Genomic DNA, 25,539 nt, shown 5'->3' with positions numbered 1-25,539 from the left:
TCAAAATGGCAATCCATATACAGCTATGATCAGCTCTTCCTTCATCTTGGCTGAGCTTTCAACGTTGTTACAGGAAAGGATGAAGCTGAATGTTTAGTTTTTGTCACATGACCCGCGGTTTGCTTGCGGCATTCTGAAAAGTTGAGATGTTTTTAACTCGATGCTGTTTAGACGCGCCTGGAAATAACGGGACCGCGTCGCACCGCGTGCGGATCGCGACCGCATCGCTTCCATTATGAGCGCGCATACCGCACGCCTACATTGGAAATAGCGAACTTGAGCATGCAAAAGACGCGATATGTGAACGCCCCCCTAAGAGCTGCGGTCTTCTACAGTACTTCAAATATGCCGTGGAGAATCACAGAAAGTGATCCAAGAACATTGTTGCAGCATCTCTCAAGCAACGAATAAACACCGCTAACTTGGAGAATGCAGTGATAACTCCTCTTCTCGCGTCTGCCCCTAGACCCTCGGCACAAACATCTCAGGTTTCTCGATGAAAACATGAGAGAAGTAAGAAAAAAAAAACTTTTTTGAACATTATCGGATCATTTCCCTTGATGCGAGTGGTGCGGATGCAGCCGCCGTCACCAACGATGAAGAAGATGCAATGCCCACTCGTCGGAAAAGGCAGAGCCAGTTCTCCAGCGATGATTACAGAGAGTCCAGCCGAGACGAGTGGGAACAGTTCTTGCTGGAGCCATGTATTCCACCAGATGAGGATCCCATTCAGTGGTGAAACCAAAACACGAAGCGCTTCACAAAACGTATTCGCTTAGCACACTGTTATTTGTGAGTCCCGCCAACGTCTGTGCCATCAGAGCGCGTTTTCTCCGCGGCCGGCCTTATTGTTAACAGACTAAGGAGCCGACTTTCCTCCGATCATGTTTACATGCCCGTATTTCTTAACAAGAACATTTGAAACAATAGAAAAAAAGAAAAAAAGATTTGCTGACAGTTTAAAAGTTAAGTGTAAGCTACATTCTGTACAATAGCCTAATTGCTGCAGGCTGCTTTACGTTTTTTCTTTGTTCACTTTTTTTTTTTTTTTGCTTTGAATCTGTACTTTTGTTTGTTTGCACGCATTGTTAAAGGTTTTCAGCTATAAAACACGATGTGTAATGTTCAAGCTTATTGTAAGCTTGTTCAAAATGACGAAAACAAATGTTGCTGAAAAATAACGTCTGATTCATTAAACTTAATTTAAATAAACGAATATTCGAATATTCGTTTTTGTGAGCTCAAATATTCGAATGTGATATTTGTGGAAAACGCCCATCCCTAGTTTGCAGACAGAAAAAAAGAAAGAGAGATGGGTAATTGGAGATCCTTGTGCAGTTGTAACTGTGTAGGCTGGACAGTACTCATAAATTTGGTTTAGGGCCTTTCCATGTGGCCGTTTATGTGCCCCTACTGCCCCAACCCCCCATCACAGAATACACACATACACTTAAGGATACCTGTCCCTTCTTTTTGGACTCATCCAAGTTTTCAGTAATCAAACAAAGTGGGCGTGTTGTGAAGTAAGAAGGGAAACAATTGTAACAATTCAGAACACTCTCATAGACACACATAAATGGGAGATAGCTGGCTTAGGCTCATGATAAATGAGCTGTCGTAAGGAAGTGTAGATAGAGACTCAGTCTGGAACTCAGTCTGTTTTTCACATTGGCCCGGCAGAGGCTGGTCTCTTCATGAGAAAAGTCACATGACCAAGGATTATTTTAACATGTTTCTGGATAATATTACTATGTTGTTGTGTTTTTTATTATTAGGGGTTCAAGCACGTAGTGCTGAAACCCTATTGTAATTGTAAGGATTTTATATATTTTTTTACATTATTATTCTTCTCCGGTAAAATTATGCAGCCCAAACCGTAATACCTAGAGAACTGAAATGGTCAGATCGTAGTAGTGTTGCTCACTACTCTGATCCAAAGACTCGCTCCAATCGGACTAAAGGACATTTCAGACATTTTCAGATGCACGTTTTTTCCGGAAAATTTAGTTATGTCCAAAATATTATTTTGCGAACTAGTCCTAAGTTTTTTTTCCCAATCGGAACCAAACCATTGCAGAAATATTCTCTGGACACTGAATATGAATAATATTTTTTTTACACATTTTGATTTTTGGTCGCAACAGCACGCAAAAACCCCTCTATGCTAATGTTAGCCAAATGTTATTTTAGCTATAACTCTTGAAAAGAATCTTCACCAAACTCGGTACACGTGTATGAGCTCAATCTTTGGTCAAATAAAAAAAATTGCGCAGCTCTGCCACTTGGTGGCGCTATAAGACATAAAAACCTAAAAATACTATAACTGCGCAACCGTTTGTCTGATCGACTTTAAATTTTGAAAGAATTTTGAAATTTTGAAAGAAATCTGCCACTAGTTGGCGCTGTCAAGTTTCATGGCACTGTAATCACCTGGTGTTTCACACATCCACCCAATATGCATATCATTTGATAGATCACCTCATAATGAGCAAATTTGCCTCTGGGACTATTGCTGTCAATCAAATCGTTCATTAAATATTTTCAGTTAGGTTAAAAACCTACATTTGCAAACTAGTCATAGGTTTTTTGCTCAATCTTGATCAAATCATGGCAGAACAATTTTCTGGACTCTCTAGATCAATAATTATCAAAAAATGTTGAATTTTGTCCTTTGGTTAGCTATAACAAGGTTAATTAGAAAAGGGCATAGCCAAATATACCCAAATCCTATAAAACCTAAACAAAAACTCAAAACTTTATGAAACTTGGTGAAAACACATAAGATGACTTTTAACAAGCATGAAAAGTTTCAAAGAGATCAGACCATAGGTGGCGTTATAACAGTTAAAAATGACCTTAAATTGCAATAACTTGTTTATATATTTACTTATACACTATATCATCATAGAATTTGATAGATCTCCTCATTCTGAACAACTTTGTCTCTAGGATCACTGCTGTCAATCAAACTGTTATTTAAGTATTTAAGATTATTAAAAAACTACTTTTGTGGACTACTCCTCAGTTTTTAACTTAAAACCAATCAAATCAGTGCAGTACTATTCTCTAGACTGTCTAGATAGATAATTATCAAAAAAATGTGAACATTTGCCATTGGACAGCAATTACAGGGCCATAAAATAATATGGCCTTGATATAGAGTACCCAAAGTCCTATAAATCCTAAAAGAAAGCCCACTACTTCCCTCAGAACTGTGTAAAATCATGCATAATTTCATTCTAAATTTAAAAGAGATTGAGCAAAAAATAACACTGTAATACTTGTAAAGGTTAAAACCACAGTGTTGTATGAGAAATCACAATTTATAACCACTAGATGGCAGCGGAAGACCACTAATGGGCTCATTCCGCTAACTAAAACAGTACTGTTCAAAGGTTTGATGCTTAGACATCACTGTTATGACATTTAAAATCACATTAAGTCAAAGTTTACCATTTTGTTCATACAGACATATCAGTTTTTACAATTAGGCCAGTTTATGATTACAGTGAAACCTGAAAATGGCACATAAACTTTTAAAAAGAAAATAAGTATTGGGTCCATTATCATTTATTTCAAATATCTATATCTGCAACAAAATGTGTGTGCTTGTCTTTGTGTGTGTGTGTTTGTTTGTGTACAAGCATGCTTATTGAGTATTAATATAATAGTTAAGACTGTAGATTGAACCCCGGTAATCGCTGCTTGCAGCTATATTTATTGTTATTATTATAATTATTTTTTATTTGGTGTGCTTCAAACCATGTGTCAGCTGTTAATATATATTCTTAGGTTTAGTTATTTTTTAATCATTAAGAAATGTTCCTATCTTTGGAGCTGTTAAAGGGTCAGCTTAATGCTTTTGTGCAGTATCTGGTATCTCATATAATCTTGGGTTATAAAAAGATTTTTTTAAAAGGCAGAAGTTTAATTACTTTTAACTTGACACAGCATCCGAAAAGCAAGCAGAAACAAAATTTCTAAAATACAGGCTTTTCTCAGCAAATTTAGCTATACATGAAGTCAGGGTTTCCCAAACGGGGGTTCAGAACCCCCTAGGAAAGCTATTAGTTGATTAATTAATTAAAATACATATTTTTTAAATAAATATTCATAAAAATAAAACAGGATGCAACACTCTCTAAAAAAAAGTAAAAAAAATATTTTGTGATTTTGTGACCAGTGATTTGCTGTCTGTTTATTGGATATAATTTTTTTTTGCAATTATTATTCCAAAAAAAACATTTGTTTACCTGTATGTCATGTGACTATTAATCGAGATCAAAGAACGGTGAACATGCAAATGTGTTATTAAAATAGAAGTTTAAAATTCAAGTAAATATATAAAAAAAATGGCAATCTTTATTTTAATAATTTAATTAAAATAAATTCTTATTAATTTATATTCATTTTTTTTTCTCTTTGTTTTAACTAGCCTGTCCCAGTACAGTGACGACAACATGATGGACCCTTACAACCTAGCTATCTGCTTCGGCCCAACACTCATGTCTGTGCCCGAGGGCCACGACCAAGTCTCCTGCCAGGCACATGTGAACGAGCTCATCAAAACCATCATTATCCATCATGGGTGCATCTTTCCAGGGCCCCGTGAGCTGGAGGGGCCCATCTATGAGCGTGGAGGAGCCGCTGAGGAATACTGGTGAGTCTAGAATGAGCATTAGAGAATTTGGTTGCAAAAGAAAAAAGGATGCAAATGAAGCATATAATCTTGGCAAAACTCACTGGCAGTGAATACTGGCCCCACATTTTATTTGAGCAGCTGCTCAGCCAAACCACCAAACCAGAAATGAGTTGATCAGACGAGCTTGATTTAATGCAGAACCAGTCAGACATGATGGGTTGAGCATTATAAAGATAAAGAGACATTATAAAGACCAGCAGAGCCCTACAGGGAGTCAGACGCTTTTTAAAGTGTACATCCTATGTATATTATGCTCATTTAAGCCGACAGTTGAAGAGAGATACATTTCTGACCCAGCGTGTATCAGCACATGACCTAGTATCCCAAAAGATGTCACAGTGAAAGCAACCAGAATACTGGCAGGCAGCCAGACTCGTAAAACACCATCATGAGGTCTGTTTTTAAATTAAAAAATGAGGTTATCATTTCCTGCTCGAGGCTAAGTGCTAATGAAATGCCCTCCCACAGCTTTTTAATAACTGTTTTGGATTTCATAGAGGAAATGACTTCAGATTGCTGTCACCGTGAAAAGAGAGCAACGTGTCAAGATCAGGTTTGTTTGCGAGATGCAGGCTTAAAGACGTGGCTCATTTCATGTGGTTTTCATGCACGGGATTGTTTAGATTGCATGGGTGGTGTAATTAAGACTTTGAGCTGCTGAGATGATGTTTTTAGCTCAGGGTTTAGTCAGAGTCTCGTTTCAGCTTCCTGAAGCTTTAGGTCACGTGAAGTCGGGACACATAGAAAACGAGTTCCTGTCCTGATATGAATTACTGGTCATTCTGTATTTTAACATCATTTAACATCTGGATAGCCTCAGATCTGAATTGGAAGTGCGTGTGAAAATTTTATTGAGCAGTGTAATATAAAAGCAGAAATGTTCAAACATTTCAAAAGTAAAGATTTGTCTAAAACTGCTTCTAAAGGCAGATTGAGATATCCAGTGTCTATGGGGAAGACATTGAAAATCACAGCAGCTTCTGACCTCCATGAACACAAACTCATCTGCTCAAGGGTGAAGAAGCCATGCGGATCATTTTACCTTAAGAGCCCAGATCAAAGCTACACTCGGTCTCTTAGATGGAGTGACAGGAGGATCACAGGATCTTCTTGAACTACTCTTAAGGCCAGTCTGTCATTTTAATGATTCACTGAATCACTGATGGACGTGTGCTTTGTCAAACCTGTCGGACAGTGTCTCCCTACACACAGCAGGCAGAGACTAGCACATTATATAGTCATTAGCCACAAGTTCCTTCTGTCTAAAGCTGCTCTCTAATGAAACTAAGCTTTTCATTAGCCCAGGCTTAATGCTTGCCAACTGTATATGTAATAAACCAAGATGGCCTTCGTGAGATATTTTCCAGCTGGGTAGAGTACTGCACTTTCACTCTACAGAGCTTGAATTTCCTCCAGCACATGTTACGAGACAGCGGCTTTTATTGGTACAGTGATGACAGTAAATTAGGCAGTGCTTTTGCTTGAGTGCTCAATAAGAGATCAGGTTGTTCAGTTGGATTGTGTGCTAAATGAATACTTGGGTTATTAGAGGGTTTCTTGGCCTGTGAATGGCATAACAGAGCTGTTATCAGCACCAAGGCCTTCGCGACTCTTCCTGTGCATTAGTACAGTGTTTTCTGGACACATTAGATTCTCTACTGGAGTTGAGTGAGGGCAGGTTCAGTTTAGAGTCAAGAGGCCACAGGAAAAAAAGTCTAGCTTTGATCCTTGTATCTGTGGTCTACTTCCTGTTTTGCTTCAAAGCATGAACACACTGTTCCAGGCCTGAAGAGAGAGACAGAGAGACTTAACTGGTTCTCAGAAATGTCCTCATTAACCAGTTTATGTGCTTATTTTAGATTTCCTCCTCCTGCTCTTCAGTCCCTCTTGTTTTTTACAATAGCTGTCAAAAGTTTGAACATACCTGCTTATTCTTGATTATTACTGTTTTCCTCATTTTTGAATGGGGAAAACGGTAATAAAATATCTATCTGTCTGTCTGTCTTGTCTGTCTATATTTATTTACATTTTAAAAGTTTGGGGTCAGTAGAAAATTTCTTTATATATATATATATATATATATATATATACTTTTATTCAGCAAGAATGAATTAAAATGATCAAAAGTAAATGCATTTATAACATTGCAAATTATTAATTTTAAATATATTAATTGAAAAAGTTATTTAAAATTAGTTTATAAAATTTTTTAATATTTTTCTTTATTTCTTTTTTTTTCTTTTACATTTTACATTTAATGTAGATGTATGTGTGTACTGCATGTAAATGTTGCTTTCAGTATTAATGTAATGGTTTAAGTTTTTATTGTTGTCATTCCTAATGTCTGTAATAATTGAGGTTTCCACTGACTGATGTTTCTTGTGGTCAATTCTACAGTGATAATCCACACATTGAGCCCCCCCTAGTGGCTGAACCTGCACCTGACACTGCGTCTGAAATCCACAACAGTGATGATGGTGAGTCCAGATGCCATTCAAACGACCGTACTAACAAGAACACCAATCTTTCATTTAGACACACTGTTGCTGTCAGTATCAGTCAGCTCCTGTTTCACGCCCTCATGTGTCCACGCACCCCTTCTGCAGCTCCAAACCTGATATGATAAATGTGCTCCAACCTGCCTGGCTTCCCACGCAATAACCTTTCCTCTTTTCCTTGTGCTCTTTCTTCCCTCTCGCTATCTCCGCTTCCTGTCCTCTCTCTTTTTGTCTTCCTCTGTTTTTTCTTGTCTTTAAATAGTAAAGTCAGGGTCATTGAACGTTTCAGAGTCTGACCCCATTGAGGCTGTCGCACGTTTTGACTACTCTGGACGCACCAACCGTGAGCTTTCCTTCAAGAAGGGGGCATCTTTGCTGCTGTACCACCGTGCATCTGAGGATTGGTGGGAGGGTCGCCACAGCGGCACTGATGGACTGGTGCCGCACCAGTACATAAACGTGCCAGACATGTAAGCTGTCCAGTTTATTGACTTGAACTGCTGATATCAGTAGTTACTCATCTATTATTAAGACCGCTCATAATGTATGTAAATACTAGAGATGTCTGTGGTTTTGTGTGATAGGCCGGATGGATATACAGGCAGAGGAAGTCCCAAAGCTGACCTAGAGGCTTCCCATGATGCTGTGGAAGAGAAGGTGTCCACCAGAGCCAGTGCTGGCTCACCCACTGGAGGCCACGTAGCTGATATCTACCTAGCTAACCTCAACAAGTAAGTTAACTGTTCATGGGGTCTTCATTAATAAAAAGAATATGCATGTAGGTTTAAATGTTAAAAATATTCATTAAAATTTAGAAAGGTAGATTATATATGAAAATAATGACTTTCTATGATTTTATCTACACTTTTTCCATCTCAGGATGAGAAAACGGCCTGAAGCGACCAGTATCCGTAGAACAATCCGGCCTGGGGAGGGACAAGGTGAGGGCTCATCCGGGGCAACAGGGGGTTTAAAGACCTCCTCTATGCCAGCAGGTGGATATGCCAAGGAGGGCACAGACAAGCGGCCGGTCAGTGCTCATAGTGTCCTAAACTCCATCACTCGACACTCCTCTCTAAAGACTAAGGTAGAAGGTCCTCAGCTCCGCAAGTCCACACCTGCAGGACGATCTAAGAGTTTCAGCAACCACAGACCACTGGAGCCGGAGGTCATCACTCAGGTGGAGCATAGCTCTCAGGTACAACAAACCCAGAATCTGAGCATATCATTCAGTGTGGCACTGCTTATTATTTAAATTCAGAAACATTCAGACCTGACAGTTTTCATACACAGTTACGATGAATACGAATGACAAAATCCATTTTGCACTCCGGAAATAGTGCTGCGCTCTCCAGAGGAGTGTCTGTGTTTTTTAAAATGTCTTATTGAGCTCTAATTTCACGGCTGGATAGAGGGCCAGGATCGATCCCCACTGTGGTTATAATTGAGTTAGAGTTCCTGCGGTCCAGTCATTCTGAGTGTGGACATCTCACGATTTTATTATTATTATTTTTTTACTTTCTACAGAACAGTTGTGTATATGTGCATTGCAGTTGTTGGATGTTGTCTTTTTGAAAAGGAGTGAAATATTGGAAAATGGCACTAAACTCCATCAAACTGTGGTTACCATTCAAATTTTTTTTCATAGAAAATTAAAATACAATAAAAAAAAAAACAGCCAGTTCACCAGTAACTCTTTTGAAATTGCAGCATATACTGTACATGGTTTAAATTACAAAAAAAAAAACGTATATACAAACTTTATATACAAAAATATTACACACAAAATATGATCAATTAAACAGGGGTTACCTTTTATAGGGAATACTTTTATTTGATGTTATCCTGACCTTTTTAAGATTATTTTAATTTTGGTTTTCTTTGAGATCGCAAATGTGTGAATTCTAGTGTGTTATTGTAAATTAAATTAAATTGAATGAAATCATAAGAATAAATTATCTTGTGCAGTTCATCACAAATATTCATTAGAAAAAAAAAAGATAAGTAAGTGGTTTGTTGCTGTACATACAAATAAAATAAAACAAACAAATAATAAAATAAGACGAAAATGTTCATTAGAAGAAAAATGATAAAGGATTAAAAAAAAATAATAATAATAATAGAATGTTTTATTTAATAAATATCCCTATTTTTCTCTTTTTGTCTTTCTTCATTTATCTGTTGTTTCAGGACATTGAGGCGACTATGAACACGGCTCTAAGTGAGCTGCGAGAGCTGGAGAGGCAGAGCAACGTCAAACACACTCCTGACGTGGTGCTTGACACTCTAGAGCAGCTGAAAAGCGGCGGGGCGTCTGAACCCTCCAGCCCGCTTCATTCCCGCCTGCTCCGTGAGGCCGACTCCTCCCAGCATCCTCTGCAGCGCAGCGCCAGTTCAGCCAGCGACATGCCCTCCACCTTCCGGCCCGGCAAGAGCTCGGGTCCCAAGAGCCCTCTGTCTACCACAGGTCTGTCGGCTTCTGGCTCCACCTTCAGAGATAACAAACCCCCAGCCACCAAGCCCAAGCCTGTGGTGTTCCCAAAAAGCAGTTCGGCCGGGGGCAGTCCGGCGATGGGATCCCCGACCACCACCATACCACCAACACCACCACCCCCTCCACCACCCACCGACAAGTTCTGCCCGGTCTGAGGGCTTACAGCCTCGATCCATGATCCATCTTAGCAATTCCAAGTGCAACCTCTAACAATGAGTTTTTTGGATTTTAACAGAAAACTGCGGACAACTTAACAGACCTAAACTGATATTGGATGCTTGCGTGAGTGAGCACGAGTTTGTGTGTGTGTGTGGAATTCATAAACACTTGTGGAAATATTGGAGTGTTTTTAAAACATGGACATCAGCAATCATTCCTGGTTTGGAGTTTTCCCGCCTGTGTATAGACTGATTTTATAGGAAAGGGGTCAAACTTTGGGGATGAAGGAGCAGTGGACACTTTCTTTCTTCCACTCAGACTTTAGTGCTGGTGCAGCTTGAAGCAGGTTACAGACGGCACAACATCGTAGTGAATAGAAACAAATTTTCCTGATATGAATTTGCCACTCCTTATCACATAACAGCATTACAACCTGATCACAAATCTGTCTTTTTCTACAGATTCTCCAATAATCAGTAGTTACAGTTCACATAACCCACATTGGCTCAGTCTCTGCATCTCTTTTTACTAATCTTGCCATCAACAGGCAACTAAACACTCCAAATAAAGGAATGGGAACATCTCTGCATGAGGATTCATGATACAAGATAGTTGCACGGCAAATATGGATTAATTTCCATACACATCAGAAGCACTTCTGGAAATATTAACTGTCATTTTATTTTACTATTATATCAGCAGGCACATAAAAAGAGGGTGTTGTTTTGTACAAATCTAATAATCATGATTATAACTGGAAAAAAGTATCTAAAATTGAGGAATGTCATGCAAGCGCATTATTTCTTCATAGCCCATGTATAAATCAAAGCAGATTGAATAAAAAATCATTTTATTTAATGTTTTTCCCTTAGGTCATTACTCACCTTTGGGTCTGTATCATGGTATCTATGTATTAGTATGTGTGTTTTTGTACAGTATGTATATTCTGAATCTTAGCCTAACAGCAGCTTTTAGAGATTTACGGCTTTACAATGCAAAAAAAGGGAAAGACTTCAAACAGACTAACATGGGACACATGCAAAAACGTAGCTTGCTTTCCACAGTTTTTCCAACTCCAAAAGGATAAGTGAGCAGAAAGCCTCTTTAAAGACTGACAATCTTCATCACACGGTCTGATTGATTATGCCTTTGACAGAATGGATCACACAAGTCTGTATTTTCCTAAGCGAGGCCTTATTATCCTAGAAAAATGAGTTGTGGTGGTTTGCAAAAGTAGCCTGCTTCGCTTTGAAGCATTACAAGCCCTGAACAGTCTAACATGCTGTTACTCTGCGACTGTGACTCCTGGAAGATACCTACGGACAGACTGAGATGTTTACAACCAAGGAATTTTTTCCCCCAAATAACATTGAATTTTGTGAGGACAAGCCTTTTCCTAACGTGTCATTTTCCGAATGTGTTGTCGTGTTCTGAAAAAGTCTTCACAGGTGGTTACATTTGTTCACGTGTCAATGATTGGACGTTTTCTGTGTGTTGTTCCTGATACCTCATAAAAGCAACTGGAAACTGTCTTATTGGAGTTCTTTTGTGAGTGGGACTTTTTTAATGCAAATGACAGCAGGAAACTCATGGTGTGTGTTTAATGTGTAACGTTATAGTATGCTGTTGGCCGAGGCCTCTGTTTACACACATACTGTTTTCTTTCATTGTGTAAATTGAAATCAATCATTATACACTTGAATCTGGTTGTGTGTTTGTGAACAAATTAAGTGAGGGTGATTTTCTTTCTTTTTTTTGTAATCATAACTATTGTTAATGTAATTCCTGTCCAATTGAAACAAGACTGTAAAATGAATTGTCTTGGCAGAAATATTTATAGTTGTCCATTCAGATACCTGTTACCTGAGAAACCTGTGTTCAGATGTACTTTGTATATACAATAGTGTACATTACAGAGGTACATTCTTTTCCTCCTTCATTTATTTTTTTTTTTGGTACAATATTGTACAGTAAAGCAATAGTAGTTGCCACTCAGATATACATTATATAATTCCACGTGTAGTTCCTGTAGTAAACATTTTTAAATAATAAAAAAAATTGCCTGCTAAATGTGTATTTGATTAATTGTTTCAATAAAAAGGTGCAGAAATTAGAAAATTATCTTTTAGATAATATTGTCAGTCACTTCATTTTAAATAAAAAAAAAAGCTTGGTAAATGTATTTTTCTATTTTGTCAATTTTTCATATTTATTTTTTTTTACACTTTTTTTTTTACTTAATTTTTTTTACAAGACTTTTTTTTTTTTTTAACAAATTATTTTTTATTTATTTTTTTGCCATCTTTTTTATATTTCATTTGAATACGTAAGTGGGCATGGATCTCTTTCTGATATCTGAGTTGGGCTATCTTACATAGCCTACCCACCATTACACACAAAGTACCCACATTTAGCTTTCACACGTTCGTTTCACACATTTGTCTCCGCCGCTATCATGTTTTAAAAATACCTGAGTGTCTGCATTCTCTCTGCAGGTGTTCCTTCCCAGCAGCTCCCATTTCTCATCAACTTCAGGTCTAATTCCTGATTCTTTAGTGTTTATTCACTGGGTTCTTCTTGTGTTGTCAGTTAATTAGGGTGATGACTATAACGATGATGTTTGTGATGATCTGAAGAGGAAATCCTCCTCCTTGTCAGTGAATATACTGTAGACTGTTGACTGTTCATCCACACGACGTCTTTCCATAATTAACTTATTTTTAATGAAATCTGGTTATGTTTATGTGTCTTCTGGGTTTGTAGGTTAAATAGAAAGAACATGGATTTTATTCGACGCTTCTGTTATGATGTGAGTGACATTTGAGACGTGTTGAGATCACAGATAAACAGGTGAGTCTATTTTGCTTAATACAACAGTAACTTAGTTGGATGAGAGAAATGTATTTAGATTCTGTTTACCTTATGATTAGCACTAAAAATTAAAGCACATATATATATATATATATATATATATATATATATATATATATATATATATATATATATCCTTGTACTCACACATACACACACACAAACATTTGTTTTTGTGAAAAGTGGGTTCATCCCATAGGCGTAATGTTTTTTATACTGTACAAACTGTAGATTCTATGGCCCTTCACCAACCCTACAACTAACCCTAACCCTCACAGGAAACTTTGTGCATTTTTACTTTCTCAAAAAAAAAAACTCATTCTGTATGATTTATAAGCGTTTTGAAAAATGGGGACATGGATTATAAGTCACCCTCTCCTTGTAATACCTGTGTCATACCCATGTCATTATACAGGGTTGTGTCCTGATATGTCACAAAAACATGTCCACATAGATAGGGTTATACTTGTTTTCAAGGTTATTACTACTTTGCTATTATATATATATATATATATATATATATATATATATATATATATATATATATATATATATATATATATATATATATATATATATAGGGCCCTCCAATAAAAGCCTTTCTAAATAAAAGCCTCTTGACTTGTTTTGTTCTAAACTGAAGTTCTGAGAAAAATGTGTGTAAAATGTGGGCCACTGTGGATACTTCATTAATCCAATGAGTGAAAATTATTGGAGGATAGGTAATTACGAGGAAACTTGTCAACACAATGACAGCACGTACAGCAAACTACCTTTGGTCGCTGTGTGATGTTCTTGGTCAGGGAGCTACAACAAGGGTCTACAAAGCACGAAACAAAGTACTTTATCAGTATTACAGTTTTCCCATTTCCATTACACAGCTCATAGACTTTAATACTTAATTCAGCTCATAGACTAATACTTTAATGAAACTTTATATTGCTGTAGAAAACATGTGAGCTGGTTGCAGTGAAGGTCTTGGTGAGCTACAACAGGCCATGTGAAGTTCAGATGAGAGAGTTTGAAGTGCTACAGAAACTCAATCATGTCAGCATAGTTAAATTCTTTGCTGTCTGGAGGTACGTATCTGATGTGGTTTGTGATGCTGTTCAAGATTTTCCACAGACAGTGCTTTGATGTTTGAGTTTCTCATGATGCATTGTCTCAAAGTCATGTATGGCCAACTTTCTAAAGAACAGCACAAAGCTACTGTATTTAGTGCAGTGAAATTGATTTGCTAATTATTCACCTTGGGTACTCATACTTTTTATTCACCTTCAGTACTCTTTAGTAACTCATTGTATGGTTTAACAGTTAGAAATAGCATAAAACAAGGATGATAATTCTGTTGTGACCATTTGAATTAAAAAAAATTTTTAGTACACAACTGTTCAAAAAAAAAAGTTCAGTATGGGTCAGTAAGATTATTATTTGTATTTTTTTATTTATTTAAATTATTACAGCAAGGAACTGGAGAGTCAGTAAATATGTTTATAATTGTACAAAATATATTCATCAAAGAATCGTATAAAATATGTATCATGGTTTCAATAAAAGATTGATAATAAAAACAAATTATTATTATTACTGAACTCTGAATCGGTATATTAGAATAATTTATAAAGGATAATGTGACACTGATTTAGCTCTGCTATCACATGAATAAATTACATTTTAAAATATTGTACAATATATTGTTTTTTTATTGTAATAATATTTCACAGTATTACTGAACTTTGATTAAATGAATGCAGCCTTGTTGAGCGTAAAAGACTTCTTACTGACCTCAAAACAGTAAAAATGTATTAATAATAATGATAGAAGTTTTTAATTTGAATCTTTGCACTAACATTCGGATATTACAATTTAATAAAAAGCCAACAATAAAAACAAATAGGTTAGCTTATTACCTTAAAAGTCCATAGATAATACTGCTGTTGGTGTTTTTTTCCAACAAGCGTGTGATGAGACCTGTTTTCCGGATTTGGTCAGGTGATGTTCAAACAATTATGTTAAACTCTCCACCTAAATTAGATCTGAGAGGTGAATGTTAAAGGTGACATACAGTATCACAAAAATCTGACTTTTCTGTGTTTAAGTGCTATAATCATTTTCCTGGTGCATCTACCAACCCAGGAAATGTGAAAAAGATTAACCCAGCAACTTTGTTTTGGTAAGCCTTTTTCTTCAAGCATTTAAACAACTAGCATGTCAGATTTCGCTCTCTGTGTGACCTGGCAAAGGGATTTTATTATAATATCACCGCCCCTTAATCTGCACGTTTCCACCCATGGCGCCTATGGGGACACTTGAGACTTATATTACATATTGTAGAAAGGTCACCTTTAAACGCACTGCCTTCAGTTCTATTCCTGTGCATGTCAGATGAAAATGGACCCAAAGCAGAAGGTTCTGGTGATGGAGTTCTGTTCAGGTGGCAGCCTGCTGAACCTGCTAGAGGAGCCAAAGAATGCGTTTGGACTTCCTGAGACTGAGTTCCTCATTGTATTACAGTGTGTGGGTAAGGACCAACAGAGGAGACTAAATAGTTAAATCACTAGTTCCCTCTCCATTACACATGAACATTACGAGGCATTACTGGAGATAAATAGAGCTCCCAATGGGTCTCCCATTTGTATATGTACAGTCCAAGGAATGAACCACCTTCGGGAGAATGAGGTGGTGCACAGGGACATCAAACATGGCAATATCATGAGACAAGATGCTGAGGATGGGCGGTTGGTATTCAAGTTGACGGACTTTGGTTCTGCCTGTGAGTTGGAGGACGATGAAAAGTTTGTGTCCATATATGGCACAGAGGAATATCTGGTATGGAGGAAATGCTACCATATTTCTTAGAATGGTTAATGCAGAAAAAGACTCACTAAAATAGCTACCACTTTTAATGCTTCGATGCAAAGTAAACCACAATTTCTTTAGAATAATATAACACATAATTCATATTATATAAATAATATTGCACACCTATTAGATGTATCAAATCTAAAATATGGTCTTATACTGTGTAGCTTAGAGAAAATGTAAGCACAAGCTCATAGGCTTGACATTTATCCTGCTTGAATTCGTTCTAACAAAGCACAGAACTTCAAGTAATAAACTTTCATCTGTGAATATTAAATATTTTAACTACAGTGTTTTTCTTTCATTTTCCCCAACTGCAGCCGTCAAATGTAACACATCGGTGAGGCAAAGCTAACAGCTATTTGCGAAAATGTGCTCTGATGTGCTTGTTTGATAACTTGTGGTTAAAGCGCCACTCACTGGTCAAAAGGTGCAAATGCACTTTGCAGACGCGGCGGCACTCGTGGCGGCAAAACGATAATTTTGGTTGGCCACCTACTGTATGTAACTATGAAGTTTTAATAATTATTCCAATTCTATGCGAATAGGGATGTCCACACCACAACAATAATGATAATGGCACAGAGGAACAATATTGTTGGAATCACATTCATAATTTTTTTTTTATCCAACTGATTGCAGTTCAAGCGAAATAATAAACAATGTTATAAAACAAAATGTTGCTATATTTATACTTTATACTTATTTTACGGTTGATAGTTCTAAGAAGCCTCTTGGAGTTTGGCAGCAGATCACTAATGGCTCTGTTTCTTTATTTTTTATTTTTTTTCACAGGGGTTTGAAAACCCAGCAGGTCCCAGTGTTGGCCAGCATACTGGAGGCCATTCGGGAGAAGTGTTGGAGCTTCATCCAGTTCTTTGTTGCCACCACTGACATCCTGCACCGCAAAACAGTCCACATCTTCTCTCTCCAGCAGGCCACAGCACACAGCATCTTCATCCACTTTCACAACATGTATGTGGGCTCCTTGAGAACAGATCTCTTATCTCTTCACTACAGCATCTGCAACTGAAGTACTCCATACAAATTCATTCAAATGTGGGCCAAAATATTATTTTTCGTTTATTGTATAAGAAATTCTGTGTCTTTTTGTAAATACAGATGCCATTTGGTTGTAGGTGCCCAAATGATAATAATTTAAAATATCCATTTAAAATGATTACAATTATATATAAGTATGAATAAGGCTGAGACTTTTTCCCAATGGTTTCAAAATGTTTTTGTTGCTGTTCTCCTCAAGGGTCTCAATATTTTTTGTAGATGTTCGGGCCCAATCTGGAATTGAACCAGCAGCTCAACAGTACTTTTTTCAGGGTCTTCTTCTCATATTGGAGCCAAGCATGGAAGTAGTGAAAATTCCCCCCACCACTCCAGACCGCCCTATCATTGTCACGGCTTACGCTGCTGGAAGGAACACGGAGCCGAGGGATAAACGAAACAAGGATTTATTAAATCAAACATAGGCAAGGTAAGTAGAAAATAACAGGTGGCAAGTGGCAAGTAACAGGTAACAAGTGGACAAGTAGACAAGTAACAAGTAGACGAGTAGACCCGACAAAACAGAACTGAAAGGACAAGGCTGTTATACAAGGGATAATAGGGAAAACACAGGTGGATGGAATGACTAAATTAACAGGGACATGGAACACATGCGGAAATGACTAGACACACCTGGGAACTAATCAAACCACATAGAGACAGAAACTGGGTCACAGGGGCAAAAACACACAAAATGAGTCCAGGTGTGTGACAGTACTCCCCCCTCCCGGTAGGTGCGTCCTCGCACCGTAGAAACAACAAAGGGAGGCCAGCAGACAGGGACCACAGAGGAAGGAGCCAGGGAGGAGATGACGGAGGGAGGAGCCAGGGAGGAGACAGGAAGGATCTGAAGCAGGAGACACCCAGCAGGACCCAGGCCACAGCCATAACGGCCCAAGGTGGAGCCGACGGTGGAAGGAGCCATGGAGGAGGAATGGTCACCGACTCCAGGGACTCGACCCACGGCAACGGAGCAAGTGGAGGAGGAGCCCGAGGCGGAGACGGAGAGCCGAAGAGCCAGGGTGACGGGGAGGAGCCGGAGGTCCTAGGTGGAACTGATGGCTCTGGTGACTGACGCGGCGATGTGGATCCGGAAGGCCGCGGTGAGGCCAGAGTGACCGAGGACTGAGGTGTAGCCGAGGGGATGAAGGAGCCTGACGGAGCCGGAGGGACGGAGGGATGAGGCGAAGCCGGAGGAGTGGAGTCCCGAGGCATAGGATGGACGACGCCAGACCAAGGCGGAGCCGGAGGGACGAGGGAGCCAGGCAGAGCCTGCGGACTGCCGGGCCACGGCGGAGAGGAAGGAGCTAGGAGCCATGGTGGAGCCGACGGGTCAACGGGCCGAGGCGGAGTCCAGGCCTCAGAGGCTGGAGACGGAGTTGAGGGAGACGCCGACCAAGGCGTCGCTGGAGGATGGCGGTCCCGCTGAGCTCGCACCACAATGATGGTAGGCTGAGGGCGAGCAGAGGGGCAGCCAGACGACAGCGGAGGAGGAGGCAGGAGTGGGTGGGAGGGTGGGAATTTTGGAGGAGCAGGCATTGGAGTAAGCTCTGGGGCTGGAGCCCTTCCTGGGCTTAACGGAGGATCAGGAGCCCGTCCTGGGCTTAACGGAGGATCAGGAGCCCGTCCTGGGCTTAACGGGGGTTCAGGAGCCCGTCCTGGGCTTAACGGGGGTTCAGGAGCCCGTCCTGGGCTTAACGGGGGATCAGGAGCCCGTCCTGGGCTTAAAGGAGGATCAGGAGCCCGTCCTGGGCTGATCGGAAGATCAGGAGCCCTTCCTGGGCTTAACGGGGGTTCAGGAGCCCGTCCTGGGCTTAACGGGGGTTCAGGAGCCCGTCCTGGGCTTAACGGGGGTTCAGGAGCCCGTCCTGGGCTTAAAGGAGGATCAGGAGCCCGTCCTGGGCTTAACGGAAGATCAGGAGCCCTTCCTGGGCTTAACGGAAGATCAGGAGCCCTTCCTGGGCTTAACGGGGGTTCAGGAGCCCGTCCTGGGCTTAAAGGAGGATCAGGAGCCCGTCCTGGGCTTAACGGGGGAACAGGAGCCCTGACGGGTTGCTCTCTGGCTCTCCGTCATCGGTGGGCTCGGGCTTATGCCTCGTACCGTGGGGAGATTGTAGGCTGGGCTCTGGGTCCAGAGTGGACCTGGCGAGATCCTCCATTGGGCCGACCGTGAGAGGTGACCCATTTCTCACCAGATTCCACTCTATGAATGCGGCGAAATCCTCCCGAGGACCATCTACGGGCGACAACGCTCTGCACCTGGAGTTCAGGCTGGCGTGATAAAAGGTGCAGAGCGCGTGGTCCGGGTAGTTGGTGGCATTAGCTATCAAGAGAAACCGTCTAGTATGGTCCTCGAGAGAAAGTCCCTCCTGCTCCAGCAGGAGGAGGAGGTATTCGGGGCGATAGAGGGGATCCATGACACACTACCGAAAGAAAAAGACTGTGAAAAAACGGAAAACAAACCGGAGGGAAAACACGCAGTTTTTTTAACTTTTTAGGTCGGGTCTTCTGTCACGGCTTACGCTGCTGGAAGGAACACGGAGCCGAGGGATAAACGAAACAAGGATTTATTAAATCAAACAAAGGCAAGGTAAGTAGCAAATAACAGGTGGCAAGTGGCAAGTGGCAAGTGGCAAGTAACAGGTAACAAGTGGACAAGTAGACAAGTTGACAAGTAATAAGTAGACGAGTAGACCCGACAAAACAGAACTGAAAGGACAAGGCTGTTATACAAGGGATAATAGGGAAAACACAGGTGGATGGAATGACTAAATTAACAGGGACATGGAACACATGCGGAAATGACTAGACACACCTGGGAACTAATCAAACCACATAGAGACAGAAACTGGGTCACAGGGGCAAAAACACACAAAATGAGTCCAGGTGTGTGACAATCATTCTCCTCAGTCGACGACCAGAGAGGCCAGTTGGCCATCCATACAGAGAACGTAAGGACACAATAAATGTTTTTTTTCTTTCTGCCTGATGCCACAGTGCCAATTTTATGTTCAACCCTAGCTGTCTGAGTGTAATTCAGTGTAATTTAGTTTATGCTTTTTCACAAATAAATTAATAGAGGTAGCATTGTGTAATTTCTTTATTTATCCTGTGGCTGAGGCCCCTGCGATACCCACAAAATTTGACATCAAAGCAGATTACACTTTTTTTTAAAGGTAAGCAAGCCCCTTTGTATTTATCCCTGGTTCTTATTTTAGGTGAACATTGTAACAATTATCCCTAAGCATCACACTGCGTCCTGTTGTTTTTGTTCCTCCTAAAGACCATCAGTACCTGCGGATAGCCCGCTCACTCCAAAAGATCAGGGAACTGATTCTGCATTGGTTCTATAGCTACATGTGAGTGCATACTATTCTGCATTAGTTGGTCACCTGATAATTATTGCCACAAGCAAACAGAACCCGATCTTGACATTTTAGTGTCCAATATTCTTGACTTTTCAGTGAAAACACAGGTTTTCAATGCAGTAATATGACACATAGGATTGCCATGTTAAATATGAAGCTGCTTTCTTCTATCAGCACAGAGGAGCATCTCCATCGATTGTAAGAATCCACCAGTGAGATACAGACTGAATCTATGTTTTAATGTACTATATGATATCATGAATCTAATGCTTACACTAGTTTAATAAACTTTATATGTAGTAATGTATTTAGTGATCGATGGCTTTTGCCTCTTCTCAACCAGCACTCAGAGGTTTGCATATGAGATTCCAGCCTTTGTAGACAATAAGATGAAACTCCAACTGGTAAGAGTTGTGTTTTGTGATGTGTATATTGAATAAATGAACTAGAACACACAATAGTTTGCTTGTGGTCTATCATTGTGTGTAGATTGAAGAGGACTTGGAGCGAACGTATGGCCCTGGAGTCAGAGAGTTCCAGAATCAACTACAGCATTTGCATGCAATGCTGTCTAGATAGATAGCATTTTATCTTGCAGTACCATGACATGTTAAAAATTTCAACACCGCGTTTGTTTAAATGTTGATTTAACTCATTCTGTAAATTAAATTCAATAAGAGACATCACATGTTAGCACATGTATAAAATTAAAATACAAGCGTTAACACAAAAAAGACATTATTCTCTAATTATACATTATTTCTAATGTATAATAATAATGTAGTAAAATCTGGAAAAGAAGATTTATGTACAGATTTGTGTATTATTTAGGGCTGGTAACGTGTTATTATCATGTATAATCGCATATTAACGCATAATTTATTAAAGCCGACAATTTTTTTTTTTGCACGTTAACGCAGTTTTATTTTTATTATAAAATATTATTAAAGTATTATTATTAAAGTCTGTTGCTTTCTGGCTCTGAATACACATACAGACAAATAATGGGTCACAGGAGGGGACGCTCCTGATCAAATTCACAACCACTCTCCACTGTTATTTTTAACAGAAAAGAATCCAACAAGCTTGTAATCATGACTTTATAAGTTGGAAATAGGAAGTTTCCGATAGTACTTAAATAGAAGTTTCACTGATGTAAAAAGCACCTTATTTGTTTAAGGTTGTTTGCATTTTGCACTTTTGTTCATATAGCCGTTCTTTTATATTAAAAAAGTGCACAATACACTACTTTTGAATGCATTATTAGTTTTTTTCTGTGGAGAATCAACGACTGACAGACGATCTGAACGAGTTTTACTGCAGGTTTGAAAGAACACCCATCACCTGCCCTGAACACCTCTCCACACAACCGTTCACACCATTAACAGCTCCTGCAACCCATCCTGAACACCTCTCCAATCAAGCACTCTCACCATTCACACCTCCTGCATCCCCCCTCTCCCCCACACCTGCAATACAGATCAGCGAGGATGCGGTGCGCCAGGTCTTCAGGAAGCAGAAAAGGAAAAAAGCACCAGGCCCAGATTGTGTTACACCAGCCTGTCTGAAATCCTGTGCTGACCAGCTGGCCCCCATCTTCACAAAGATCTTCAACAGATCGCTGGAGCTGTGCGAAGTCCCTTCATGCTTCAAACGCTCCACCATCATTCCCATCCCAAAGAAACCCAAAATTACAGGACTAAATGATTACAGGCCTGTGGCTTTAACATCCGTAGTCATGAAGTCATTTGAAAAACTGGTGCTGGCTCACCTGAAGGACATCACTGGACCCTTGCTGGATCCTCTTCAGTTTGCCTACAGACCAAACAGGTCTGTGGACGATGCAGTAAACATTGGACTGCATTATGTTCTGCAACACCTAGACAGACCGGGGACCTATATGAGGATCCTGTTTGTGGACTTCAGCTTGGCTTTTAACACGATCATGCCAAACCTCCTCCTGCCCAAGCTAACTCAGCTCTCCGTGCCCACCTCCGTCTGTCAGTGGATCAACAGCTTCCTGACAGACAGGCAGCAGCTAGTGAGGCTGGAAAAATACACATCCAGCACCCGTACAATCAGCACCGGAGCTCCCCAGGGCTGCATTCTCTCCCCACTGCTCTTCTCCCTGTACACTAATGACTGCACATGTAAGGACCCCTCTGTCAAGCTCCTGAAGTTTGCAGACGACACCACACTCATCGGCCTCATTCAGGACGGTGACGAGTCTGCTTACAGTTAGGAGGTTAAAGAGCTGGCTGTCTGGTGCACTCTCAACAACCTGGAGCTTAACACGCTCAAAACAGTGGAGATGACTGTGGACTTCAGGAGAAACCCCCCTGCACTCCCCCCACTCACCATCATGAACCGCACTGTGACTGCAGTGGAGTCATTCAGGTTCCTAGGCACCACTATCTCTCAGGACCTGAAGTGGGACATTCACATTGACTCCATTGTGAAAAAGGCCCAGCAGAGGTTGTACTTCCTTCGCCAGCTGAGGAAGTTTAACCTGCCACAGGAGCTGCTGAAACAGTTCTACTCCACCATCATCGAATCCATCCTCTGCACTTCAGTAACTGTCTGGTTCAGCTCAGCTTCTAAATCGGACCTCAGAAGACTACAGAGGGTAGTCCGGACTGCTGAGCGAATCATCGGTTCAACTCTCCCATCTATTCAAGAACTGTACTTATCCAGAGTGAGCAAAAGGGCTGTTAAAATCACTCTGGACCCCTCACATCCAGCACACTCCCTCTTTGAACTGTTGCCATCTGGTCGACGCTACAGAGCACTGAGCACCAGAATGACCAGACACAGGAACAGTTTCTTCCCTCAGGCAATCCATCTTATGAACAGCTGATACACACTGAACACACTGAACACACTACACTTTATATTTATATACACATACACTTAATTTATCTAACACACATACTTAGTATACACTTAAATTTTGCACATAATATACATGTACATACATAACTGCATTTTTGGAATATACCTGCCTACAATTGTCAATTTGTATATTGTCATTTCTTATCTACTTATTTGTAATTTTTGTATTTTTATATTCTTTTATTATGTGTTTTATGTTCTGTCGCTGTCATTCTGTTGTACTGTGGAGCTTCTGTCACGAAAACAAATTCCTCGTATGTGTAAACATACCTGGCAATAAAGCTCATTCTGATTTCCATAAAAATTTGATTAATTGCGATTTCCTTACATTTTGCATATTATTATGGAAGTTTATGGCAAAATTACTATAAATTATATTAAAAATGTATTTGTTACATTTTAATAAATATTATGTTAATAACTTAAAATTTCCTTCCTAATAATGCAGCATCTAGAGGATGGAGGTTTTGCTGGGGAAGATTGTTGCAGTACATCAGCAGTATTACAAAGACAGAATGAGAGAAAGTAAGTGGATGCATGTTTTATTCTCTCATATTAATATAACACAATACAAATTACAGATGAATCTACAGTACGACACCTGCCAATAGACTGTTTCTGAATTTCTGCAGATTATGTACTTGAAGCTTTAAACCTGTGATAAATGTTCTTCTCAACCAGTCTAATAACTGGACGCTTAGCAAAAATTCACCAAACTGTGTGAGAATTTACTGCACATTAAACAGCGACCCATTTCTGTCTCTTGCACTTCAGGAGCTGGACTAAGAGTTTGATGAGTGCAGCCAGTGCTGAGATTAGTCAGATTAGTTCTCAGTACTGCGCTGCAGGGAAGGGAGGCACTGTTGTGCTGCCTTATCTGACAACGAGAACCATTCCAGACAAGGCAAGCATGGAGACGAGGAATATAACCCCCTTTCTGCCTGGCTGCAGTGATAATGTGCAGAGGAGCCAGTAAGCTAAAATAGTGCTTATCTTGAGCAGTCACAAAGAAAAAAGTACGGTGTGGGTTTGAAATATTTCTCTAACTGCTACTTATTTATTCACATTCTGTCCCAGAGCTCAGTTACAATGACGAACAGATTCACAAGTTTGAGAAGTAAGTGTTAAACACATCTTGAATGAGGGTCTGTAATTAAACTGAGAAATGGCTATTTTCCAGCCAGGCTCAATTCGTACATAAAGAAGGTCAAGAGTTTATTCAAGGATGAATGTTTGCAGAAATACCAGAATGTTCTGATGTCTGCTGGCAGCTGGAACAGGTATGACATCAGAGATCATATGGATAAAGCAGCTAAAAGGCAGTCGTAAGGCAGCATATGCAGATGATCATGTGAGTGTTGTTTCTGCAGGGTTCTTTTTGAGGTGCAGGCGAGTCTAGAGGATTTTGGAGTTGTCCTGCGGCAGAGGACGAAGGATATGCATGTGTGTGAGGCCCAGGAGAACAAGGTCAGCCCAGTTTCCAACAGAAGAAACACACACACTTTCTGTCTTTAGCCCTATACAGGCCTGTATATATAGCTGTCCCTGAATAAATAGTTTGTTTCATCGACAGTGAACATGTCTATATTCTTCCTTACATAATCTCTGTAAAGTTAGCACAATACGTTTTTTGACTAAAGCTACGTCCACATGAAGCCAGAGCTTTCCCTATCCGTTCTTTTTTTGTTGTTTTTTCTCGTCTCAAGAAATATCTGCATCCACACAAAACTGACACAAAACAATGTATACATGCCAGACCAGTATGCGGTGCTGTAATTCTGCCACAGAGATGCACTAAAAACAGAGAAGACTTGGACTATGTGCATAAACTTTGCGTGCGGTATACAAACAAACATGGAACTGTAAATGTCAATAATCTTCCACATTCTTTTCCATCTTTGCAGGTTCTGGACAGAGCTGTGCTCAGAGCTATCCAACAGCCAGTGGAAGCTGAGGGGCTGGATGAAAGATGAAGGATGAGTACATGATTCTCAAGTTAGTCATTGCAATGAATATGACATAGCATTTATTAATTCCAAATAATAAATGAAATAAAAATTGTTTCCAGAATGAACAGATTAAAGGATGAGATGAAGGCTGTGGCACGGGAGGAATAACAACAACTTCATAGAAAGGTACTGTATGGTATTAAGCCGTGAATATTTTATATACAACCAAAACATGTTTTGTGTGTGTGTGTGTGTGTGTGTGTTTGTGTGTGTGTGTGTGTGTGTGTCTTTTCAAATTTAACAAAACATCTTCTTTTTGAAGCTTTGCAGTTGTTTCTGCTGCACTGCCAGTGGGAAAAAAAAGTGAACTTTTTTGAGGGGTTATTTTCTCCCTATATCTATCTTTCCACTATATTTATCAACTCCATGTTGAGGTTTTTGTATTCCTTTTGTATTGCGTAAATTATTATTAGGCCTATTATTATATTATTATTATTAATTATAAAGGGAGTGCTCGTTGTGCGGTTTCTGTGCTATATATAATCCATTCAGAATTGTATAAAACTTGTTTTTCACTCTGCTATGACCAATGGCCACATACACCTGCAAAGTTTCGGGAATTACAATGGCTTACAAATGAGGGATTTACTCTTGAAATAGCCATGATTGACATATTGATAGCCAT

At 39.8% G+C, this 25,539-nt stretch overlaps 1 protein-coding gene and 1 pseudogene across 3 annotated transcripts in view; both read left to right on the top strand.

Moving 5' to 3' along the window:
• LOC132119448 (SLIT-ROBO Rho GTPase-activating protein 2-like) overlaps positions 1–10,045 on the top strand; it is a 106,765-nt gene extending 96,720 nt beyond the window's left edge. For 2 of the 3 annotated variants that reach the window (XM_059529413.1, XM_059529414.1), the window contains 6 exons: positions 4,436–4,660; positions 7,100–7,179; positions 7,463–7,670; positions 7,785–7,931; positions 8,080–8,398; positions 9,391–10,045. In XM_059529413.1, coding sequence (XP_059385396.1) covers positions 4,436–4,660; positions 7,100–7,179; positions 7,463–7,670; positions 7,785–7,931; positions 8,080–8,398; positions 9,391–9,849 — 1,438 coding nt within the window. In that variant the 3' untranslated portion in view covers positions 9,850–10,045. The remainder of the gene's footprint in view (positions 1–4,435; positions 4,661–7,099; positions 7,180–7,462; positions 7,671–7,784; positions 7,932–8,079; positions 8,399–9,390) is intronic. The other variant, XM_059529415.1, reaches the window with a different exon arrangement.
• Positions 10,046–13,473: 3,428 nt separating this feature from the next.
• Positions 13,474–25,231, top strand: LOC132119188 (inhibitor of nuclear factor kappa-B kinase subunit epsilon-like; annotated as a pseudogene).
• Positions 25,232–25,539: the final 308 nt, after the last annotated feature.

This window comes from Carassius carassius, chromosome 38 (genome assembly GCF_963082965.1).
Source record: "Carassius carassius chromosome 38, fCarCar2.1, whole genome shotgun sequence".
Taxonomy (NCBI): Eukaryota; Metazoa; Chordata; class Actinopteri; order Cypriniformes; family Cyprinidae; genus Carassius; species Carassius carassius.
This window is presented reverse-complemented; position numbering and strand designations above follow the sequence as displayed.